Raw genomic sequence first — 9,506 nt, forward strand, 5'->3', positions numbered from 1 at the left:
AATAAACAGAAAAGAAACAAAAACCAAAAAACCAAAAAAAGAAACAGAAAATAAAAAGGAAAATAAAATATATAAAAAAAGAAAAAAACAGAAATATACGCTAAATGGGCCGACCAGACCGGCCATTACCGCGCGCGGATGGTGTGCGGCGTGCGATAACGGCCGACCTGGTCGGTGTGCAGGGAATTGCCGTCCCGTTTCTCTTTTTGCGGGAGGAGGTTGCGAATCGATCCTCATCACTCCAAGAAAAAAAAATCGGAACTTGATCAACCAAATGCAGCAAAACCCCACCGGACGATACCACAAACACCACCCTCGGCCGGCCCCGAAGTGGCAAAATCGTCGGCGGAGCCGGAGGCAGCCCTGGTGAGCGGAAATGGCGATGGGGAGGAGCCTGCCGCAGCTCCGGTCTCTCCTCGCGCAGCAAGCCCTCCGCACCGCCATTCCTAAACCCAGAACCCTGCCCATCCCCCACAGCCGCTTCCTCCACAGCTCCTCCCCGCCGGCGGCCGCATCCCGCTCCCCGATGTCCCACTTCCCGTGGCGCAGCGCCGGCACGCTCCTGCCGGTGAGCGCAGCGGCGGCTGCGGCGGCCGCCCGGGCCGCTGCCAAGCGGTGGCTGGCCGCGCGCGCCGCCGGGTCGCTCGAGCTCTTCTCGCTGCAGCGAAAGGGATCCGCCCGATGCCCCCCTTCGTCGTCCACATCCCCACGCCGCGGTCTCTGGTGAGGATCTGTCTGCTGCTCGTTTTCATCAGTAAAAAAGCAGCATTTGGTTGTTGTTTGGTCGTTTTGGTCTAATTTTCGTGTCTCCGGAAGGGCGCGCTTTGTTCCATCGGCGGACGGGGCGGTGCTGATGCTCATGGTGGCCAATGTGGCCGTGTACATGCTCTGGCAGAAGGCCGATCCGGGTTTCATGAGGGATCATTTTACGGTTAGTGCTCAATCCGAGGTTCTTCACTTCGATCCCACTGCTGGTTGATAGAATTGGGATTTAATTGATTGTTGTGGTGAACAGATTTCGCTGGAGAATCTCCGCAGCGGGAGGTTGCACACGCTGCTCACCAGCGCCTTCAGCCACGCGGAGCCACGGCACCTCTTCAGCAACATGATGTTTCTCTTCTTCTTCGGTTCAACCGTAAGGAGTTCTCTCCTCTGTTTGTTGTTGCATGCTAGAAATATGCCCTGTATGCGTTTGGAGTATAATGCGGATACAGTCCTGCCTGGTGTCCCCTCTGTGCAGTGCACCACCTTGTGGTCAAAATGTTATCCTCCTGTTTCCTAAAAACCGAATGCAAAGTAGCATGGTGTTTACGTCCCCAAACATTTTATATCAGTGTATCGATGTCGCAAGCCGAACCAACATTATCTTACTGAACTTAAACTGAGACATAACCAATGAATTGTCGTAATAAAATAGCTTAATGAAATAATGCTTTTCCGAACTGCGCCTTTTCATTGGATTGTAAAATGTAAATACTACTACTACCCCCGTTTCGAAATGTAAGTCTTTTTACAAAGCTAATTTAGCTTTCTAAAAAGGCTTACATTTTGGAAGGGAGGTAGTAGTAACAACCCCGTGCGCCTGCACAGTTTAGCAGATTTAGAAAGAATTCACAACAAACTTTTTGGACCAACTGTGCTTAACATAAAAGGGAACGCATTTGAAATAATATTAATTAGAAGTCAGTATTGATCCTTTGAGCAAGTGTACTGCATTAAATCTGTAGAGCTATATGTGTGTTTTCCAGGCTATAAGCATTGTTTCCATAAAATTGCAGTGCGGTGGTGGCTGGTCATGGTAGTAATGCTATAGAAATTTATATTTAGCAATATTTAATATATTAGTACCCAGTGGCTATGGCTTAATTGTGGACCCGTATGTGCTTTATCTGGCATAAGATTCAACAGATCAATTAACTGAATTTTATACGTAAATAAAAGTTTGATCATGTGACACAGGAGATGTTTTTATTTCTTTGTCAATTGATGAACGCATAGAAGTAGCGGAATCTGTGCAATCAATATGGTAGATTTATATTACTCCAGTTAAAGGGGGTAGATATTGTTTTTATAAAAAATAAATATGAAAGTTTTTAATAAAACATAGAAGGAAATGTCGTAAACATATTATATATTGGTGAATTTTCTTAATTATAATCATGGAGCAGAAGGAATCATATTTCACCAATTAGTTCATTATTAGAACTATAGGCAAAATTGCACCAGTTACCTCTGTAAGGCAAAGGAAGGTATTTTACATATACAAATAATTTGTATCATTTCAAATTAGAATCATTTGACTAAAATTAGAATACACACAAAATGTTCTATCAGTAACATGTACCCGGCCATACATAATAACATATGGAGGTCTTCTATGCTCTCCTTTTTAAGATAATGTGGTGTCTTGTATATGAGATCTTGAATCCCTACATAATCTAGCAACAAAGTATGGGCACATACTTTTTTCGTGCACGATATGTATATTAAATAATGTTAGTATCTATTATTGCAATCTTTAGTTATAAATATACGTCTCTAAATAGTCAAATTATTAATTTTATGAAAAAAATATTTCAGTGTTAAGTTTCAAAAAATTGATCTTACCTTTTCTTCTAACTAAATATATTTTGTAAGATATTTTTGCTGGTTATTATTTGTATGATTATATGTGTGGTTCAAACTGTAATACTCCACGTATATCACGATACAAGTATTTTTAGGAAACTGTTATATACAAGTATTACGAAAAAGTCAAATCCTAACTATTTATATACAGCTCTAAATATGTGTGAGCTTATCCTGGTGGAAAGCACGCGACCGTCCTTGTGTGAGGCCACGAGTTAATCCTAGGACTCTAGTCTTGCTGGCAGGGTGACACAAAATGTACGGTGATTTGCATGAAGCGGCTGCATTTTAGACACTCCGGCTTCTCGTATGAACAAACTTTGGAAAGTTCATTGTACACCACTGATTTTAATCACATTCTTGTGATCAAACCCAGCTGCATCCCTAAATGATGATACTTTTACCACCAAGCTTTTTCGTTCATTAATAAAATAACATTCAACTGGTTTGAATTGACAATGTTTTGTGAGATCCAAGTTCTTCAAATGACATACTAATGATGCTGAATTTAGTAGTTTCAAAATTTCGAGGGTATATATAGAAGTCAACCCAATAGTTGTGTATTGATCAGGGCCCAATGCAGAAATGCTATGAATGCTATCTTTGCAGGTCCAGTAAACCAGTAGACCTAAACCAAGAACAGCTTCAGTATGAGATGGTGTCTAACATTATTGATACATCTATGTATGATAGGGTTTGTCTATTGCAATGAAAAGAAAACATTGCACCTAAGTTTCCCTTTAACGAATAATTGCATGGTTTTCACCGAGCTATGTTGTTTTTCTTTGGATCCATCTCAAATTTCAGGGAATAGTTACCACGTGTTTTTCTTGTGTCCATTTATTGCCTTCCACTTCATTGATTTTGTTTCATTTTTCTTTTATCAGATTTCTAGCAGTTTTGGTCCTGCTTTTCTATCGAAGTTGTACATAGCAGGCGCGCTTGTTGGATCCACATTCTACTTGGTAGAAAAAGCTTTTGCAGGTCCAGGGAAACAGGTAACATACCGTGTGATGTTTATCTTGGATAGGACTGTACAATGACCTGCACTGAATTGGAATTTTATTGTTCAAACTATAAAGTTTCATGATAATATTCTTGATTTAGTAAGTAATGCTTCTCTTGCAGGGTCATGTAGAGGGGGAAAGTTCAAGAACTTCTGGGCTTGTACGTAATATCTTGTTCTAACACTACATTTTTTGTTTGTCTTGATAATGATTCAATAATATCTCATGTAAATAGTGAATGTTATCAACTGAACCAACTACCCACCATCTGGTACCTATGATAATTAATTAGAAGGCAGATGTGGCAATCAGAGGTGATATGGTGATTTACACATAACATTATATGGAACCAACAAATGAGCACCGTCACCTATCAAAGATACTGTACATAAGTTCCTACTTGTTAGACACTACATAATACCCTTTTTATTCATGTCCCTCAGGGTGCAAGTGCCGCAGTTAATGCCATTTTCTTTCTTTACACATTTCTCAATCCAAAGGGACGAGTCTATCTGTACTTCCTCGTTCCTGTTCCAGCTGCCGCATTGGTGAGCATCTTTTCATTTTCTTCATAAAATTTGGTAAAGCATGCGTGTGCTTGGAATGTGAACGAATTTCTTTGAATTTATTGGTTTCAGGGGGTTTGTTGGATTGCTCTTGATTTGTTGAGGGTCCGAGAGGTATATATATATATATAACTTTAATTTTGTTTGGTATTCTTCGCATAATAAGTGAATGTTATCGGTGAGGCTGTTGCTTAAGATGATGGGTCATTTGTTTTTGACAGGAGTGTGGGATGCTACTTTCATTTATTCGTTGTTTGGAAGTTTATGAATTGCATTCATCTGTTTTTGTATTTTTCTTGACTGTGCAATTCCTGCTCTTAAATTAACCTGAGGTTGAAACATCTGAATCAATATTCATGCGTAGGGTGACTGGTAGTACTAATTATCCAGGTGAATTATTTGTGTATTGCTGGTCTTAAATCTTTTGGATTGTAGCCTTTCCTGGAATGTCTTCTATTTTTGAACCTTTTTGTCTGATTATTGCATTTTAAGAATAAACTTTAAGATAATGTCTGGTCTGCCTTCTTGATCCATTTAGTATGACAATGAAGCTATGCCACATATAATATTAATATCTCACACTAATTAGAAATCTGTAGTTTCTTCTTACTTCCCAAATATTGTTGATGATGTTCTATTCAGATATTATTTGCGATATCAATTAATTTTTTTGTGCTTGCCATGCCTACTTGGTCTTAAGGAGAACTGATGCTTGTTCAAAATTTCAGGGTGAAAGGCGTGCATCAGGTTTCTTTCATTTCGGGGGTACTGTAGTCGCTGCCCTTGCGTGGGCTCGACTCAGGAAGGGCTGGATCTGATCATACAGCTTGTCCATGGAGCAAATCCGGCCGCCTTCTCCCAGCTGCTGGCCTCTCCAATTATTATTGGTAGTTACGTGACGAAGTTCGTGTGGGTAGAGGAATGACCCATCTACCTCTCATCCAAGTATCTGATCTAGAAGTCCTTGAACAAATTCTAGGTAGCATCAGGCAGACATTGCCTACTGCCTGTCAGAAAGGTTGAGACCTATTCTGGCAGGAGCCATCCTTAAACTTATCACAACTAGAATTGCAATATCAGTTGCTATTACTTTGCTAGGTCAAATTTGAGCTCTTATATGACTGGGAAACCTGTGGCATTAGAAAGTAGGAAATATCAGGACGCTCAGGGAGCCAAGTAGGAACGATTCAAGGGGCCTATTCTTGGCTCATGTGGTTGCTACTTGTCCAAGACGGCAATGGAAATCGCTGACATGGTTTGTGTTTTGCAAACACATCCGTGCAAAAATTTATGCTGTAAGGCGCTTACTCCATGCAGCCCAGACCAGAATTGTTGCAGCAGAAACGAGCTCGCTCGAGTTGGGCTATGCTTCGTCGAGCCATAAATTGAACTCCCAAATGCTTTGTCCAGGCGTCCAGCTACATGTGAACTGCACTTGCTCTCCGCCAAGAACATCCAGCTCCCAACTTGATTGTGAAAGCGTAAAAGATGCTGCTATCGTTTGACATTTTTATTTGATTTCACAAACACAGTATGGTAGTAATGGACAACGGTTATTTGAATGTCGGTACTGTGGTCGGCATGGGCGGAAGCGAGCTGCTGGCTTCTCGTGATGGTCCTTATGGAAACCGGTACTATCGTGCCATTAAGGCATCTACGATGGACAGTTCAAAGGAAGTCAGCCTTTGGCCTTGAAGACATGGCCACTTTGGAGGAGAGAAAATTGAGGCAGAAGAACTCTTTCACAACCCCCTCCAAGGAAATTGAATCCATTTTCCCTGACGGGCTAAGGCTGGTCGTGGCAGAGGTTCATGCCAAGGAGTGGAAAAGCCTGTGGGCGATCCAAGCACCAAACACGATGAACATGTGCTTTTGCGTATGGCTCACGATTGCTTGCCGACGGGTTTTCAGTTACAGGCTTACATCACAGACATATACCTGCAAAAGACGAGGGCTTTTTGTGTGTGGGAAATCTGGGAGGGTGAGGGTAGAACATCTGTTTCTGACGTGTCTGTTTGCTCGTGCTGTTTGGCAATCTGTCTAGCCAGGAAGTCGCTGCTGCATATGAAACCGTGGCTGTTTGAGTTCTTGGCGCTCAGGAGTGCAGTCTAGGCCACAGTCCTTGCGGTAACTTGCTGGCATATCTGGGAGGCATGCAATGACGCTAGGAATGACAGAGGTCTTTTATGCCGTTGGGAAGATCAAGGCATATGTTGAGAACATAATTATGCATTGTTTTAAGACCTGCTAACAGTTGTGATTCCAACTTGGTTCATCGTTGGAATCCACCACCGGCAGGTAAGGTTTGTGTTAATGTGGATGCAACCCTCTTCCCAAATGAGCTCCGAACAGGTTGGGGTGCCGTGATCCTGGATGCTTCAGGAGCTTTCCTTTTGGCAGTTGCTGAAGGTATGGACGGTCTCTCCACAGCAGAACTTGGCGCAACTATGCACATACGACGCACGCTGACTGGGTCGGCGAACAATGGGTTCAAGGACGTAGTCCTGGCCTCTGATTGCCTGTTTATGGTATAGTGCATCCTGTTTTTATTTACTTCGCTAGGTAACTGACAGCATATAATTAGTAATAATGCATTAAATGGGCACATATATCATCCTTTCTAAAATCAACAACAATCGTGTAATACTAACGAGTTACTATCATTTTGGATCTTCATAATCATATCAAATAAAATCAGAAACAATCGTGTAATACTAACGTTTTATAAAATGTTAGCCATGTGCAGTTGGATCTTCATAATCATATCAAATAGTTTCCAGGCACAAAATATTTTTGCGAAATATCTTAAGATATAATTTTAATTCTTAAGTTATAACTAAATATGTCGCAATAGTGGTTGACTTTAAATTCGCAATAGCTTAAAACAAACTGGATTTGAATATGTGGACAACTTTCACAATAGGTTACTATCATTTTATTTGGATGTTTGATAAAGTTGTTTTATGAACCTGCACCCAAATGGTTCCTTTCTGAAGAACTTCAAAGGGAACACATCGTGGATCATGCAAATGCAATATATGCCTCCATTAGTGTGATTCAATATTGTGATAACGTTGGATAAATGTCGAAAAATGATAATAGATCCGGTAAATAAATTGATAACAGAAATATACGGGTGATTGATTGCCTGGCAGGTTTTTTCCTTATATACATTGATTTTCTGAGAGGGGTTTCCTTCTTTCTATGTATGTATTGTTTCCCTCCATTTTTCTTGAGAAACACAATACAAACATACCCTAATGAGTACCTCCGAAAGACTGAGCAGGCGGATTGAATCTTGAAATTGACGAAGTCACCACAGGCGTCTCGCTGTCGACGGAAACGTCGCCTCCCAATAAATGAATATTCCGCCTTCATGAGACACACATATGTCAAACCTAGGGTTTGAACTCTGGTGGGCTGGGAGTACAACCACCCTCGTAACCACCTAACCTCAGGTTGGTTCTCATTGTTTCCCTCCATTTGATACTTCTTTGCATTTAGTTCTACGAATAACCATGCGGTTATTGCGTGCAATGACATATTGGAACGTTACGATTTATTAACTCCGACCCTCTACAAGAATAGTGTGGGAGGACTGTAAAATTTCTCGTCTATAAAACCTTAGTCGCCGCTGCAATTATCATCACCAGATCATCGTACCACCAGCTAGCCCACCATCATGGCCTCCATAACCCTACGATCAACATCGATCACCGCCATAGCGATCCTCCTGCTAGCAGCAGTCGCACTCCTGGGCCTCGTGGCGGCGAACCAAGACCACGATGCGCTCACCGCCCTGAAGAACGGCCTACAAGACCCTACCGGTGAACTGAATAACTGGAACCCGTACTCCACCGACCCCTGCACCTGGACCCATGTCGAGTGCGACAATATCACAAAGCGCGTCATCCGATTGTGAGTGACTACATTTTTCTTCTCATGATCATGTTCTTGGATTTGAGGTCTTGCATGTGCGCTCGGATTGGAAACGTGAGCATGCAAATTTCTTCCTTTGTGGTGGCTTAGATCTTGTACTGGTAATTTTCAAAGCCTCCGGTCATCTGAATATTCGCTTATCTGTTTACAGAGATCTTGGTTTTCGAAAGTTATCCGGTCATCTTGCACCTGAGCTTGGAAATCTGGACCAGCTAGAGTACATGTGAGCAATCTGAACCCATCTATTTTCTCTCTGCTATCCTAGCTTCTGATATCATAATGATATAACCTCCTACCTGGTTGTTGTGATGAACTTGGTAAACAATTTTTTTTTGCGAGGAATATCGGCAAGCATATTTTTGTTTCAGAAAGAAACATGAAAAAATGCCGTTTAACTATGAAGCTCTCTTTTGGATATGAAAAAAATGACCCAGTGCAGTTTTGTTGACTGTTTTGGCGTATGAACAGGGAAATTCATCAGAACTATATTCAAGGAACAATCCCAGCAGAGCTTGGTAATTTGAAGAACCTGATTAGCCTGACCTTGTACAACAACAACCTTTCAGGGCATATCCCTCCATCACTGGGTGAACTGCAGGCCTTGAAATACTTGTAAGTTGATGTTCTTCTTATATTTTACCTCGTTTATCCTTGTCGTTCACGGTCGTTATTAGTGGTACCCTTGTAAATCCCTCCGTGTCTAGATACATCCATTTTGGAGCAATTATTTTGGAGTATATGGTTTGGATGATGATGCTTTTTGTAGGCGACTCGAGCACAACAATCTGAGTGGGCCAATCCCAAGGGAATTGGTTGGACTGTCCAATCTAATGATTCTGTAAGTATAGTTGAACTTCAAATATTTTCAGTCTCCCTCATTTCTGTTGCAGAGATTCTCTGCGAAAGTGAAGCTCATTTCTTCCTTCCTTTGTGTTGCAGAGATCTCTCAAATAACGATCTCTGTGGAACGATCCCAAGATTTGGAGCGTTCCAGAACATCCCCCTGACCAGGTATAGGTGGATCGGAACCGATGCACATATGCTGTGCAAATTTTTACGGGTTTGGCAAATTCAACTTCATCGATCATATAACCACTTTCTTTTTTCCATAATCTGCAGCTTCGCCAACAATCCGCGCCTGAAAGATCCTGAGCTGCCAGGAACGGGCAATAATGACAACAACTGCTAGATTGACGGCCGTGTGAATTGAAAATACGCTGCTGGCAGAGTATGTAATGGGCGGTTTCGAGGTTACAAAGAATTAGTTTTTTTTTTGAGAGTTACAAAGAATTAATTGGGTCGATAGATGTACTAGCTCTGTGTCAACGCTTAGCTTTTATGCTGGAGGTAGTCCACCCTACATTAG

At 41.7% G+C, this 9,506-nt stretch overlaps 2 protein-coding genes across 2 annotated transcripts; both read left to right on the top strand.

The window, feature by feature from the left end:
• Positions 1-376: 376 nt before the first annotated feature.
• On the top strand, positions 377-5,157 carry LOC124659850 (RHOMBOID-like protein 12, mitochondrial). The gene is made up of 8 exons (XM_047197671.1): positions 377-723; positions 817-931; positions 1,016-1,135; positions 3,516-3,626; positions 3,757-3,795; positions 4,079-4,183; positions 4,274-4,315; positions 4,930-5,157. The coding sequence occupies exons 1-8, from the start codon at positions 377-379 to the stop codon at positions 5,017-5,019; spliced, it is 969 nt and encodes a 322-aa protein (XP_047053627.1). The 3' UTR covers positions 5,020-5,157.
• A 2,726-nt stretch (positions 5,158-7,883) lies between these two features.
• Positions 7,884-9,329, top strand: LOC124663143 (leucine-rich repeat protein 1-like). The gene is made up of 6 exons (XM_047200878.1): positions 7,884-8,119; positions 8,292-8,363; positions 8,609-8,752; positions 8,907-8,978; positions 9,080-9,151; positions 9,260-9,329. The coding sequence occupies exons 1-6, from the start codon at positions 7,884-7,886 to the stop codon at positions 9,327-9,329; spliced, it is 666 nt and encodes a 221-aa protein (XP_047056834.1).
• Positions 9,330-9,506: the final 177 nt, after the last annotated feature.

Source organism: Lolium rigidum, chromosome 6 (genome assembly GCF_022539505.1).
Source record: "Lolium rigidum isolate FL_2022 chromosome 6, APGP_CSIRO_Lrig_0.1, whole genome shotgun sequence".
Taxonomy (NCBI): domain Eukaryota; kingdom Viridiplantae; phylum Streptophyta; class Magnoliopsida; order Poales; family Poaceae; genus Lolium; species Lolium rigidum.

What these genes read in the sequence shown, in the direction of transcription:
- LOC124659850 (XM_047197671.1), top strand. Translation starts at nt 377, where the DNA reads ATGGCGATGGGGAGGAGCCTGCCGCAGCTCCGGTCTCTCCTCGCGCAG. An exon ending in TCATGAGGGATCATTTTACG is followed by an intron (nt 932 to 1,015) that starts GTTAGTGCTCAA and finishes TGTGGTGAACAG; the next exon opens with ATTTCGCTGGAGAATCTCCG. An exon ending in ATTTGTTGAGGGTCCGAGAG is followed by an intron (nt 4,316 to 4,929) that starts GTATATATATAT and finishes TCAAAATTTCAG; the next exon opens with GGTGAAAGGCGTGCATCAGG.
- LOC124663143 (XM_047200878.1), top strand. Translation starts at nt 7,884, where the DNA reads ATGGCCTCCATAACCCTACGATCAACATCGATCACCGCCATAGCGATC. An exon ending in ACAAAGCGCGTCATCCGATT is followed by an intron (nt 8,120 to 8,291) that starts GTGAGTGACTAC and finishes ATCTGTTTACAG; the next exon opens with AGATCTTGGTTTTCGAAAGT. An exon ending in CAGAACATCCCCCTGACCAG is followed by an intron (nt 9,152 to 9,259) that starts GTATAGGTGGAT and finishes CATAATCTGCAG; the next exon opens with CTTCGCCAACAATCCGCGCC.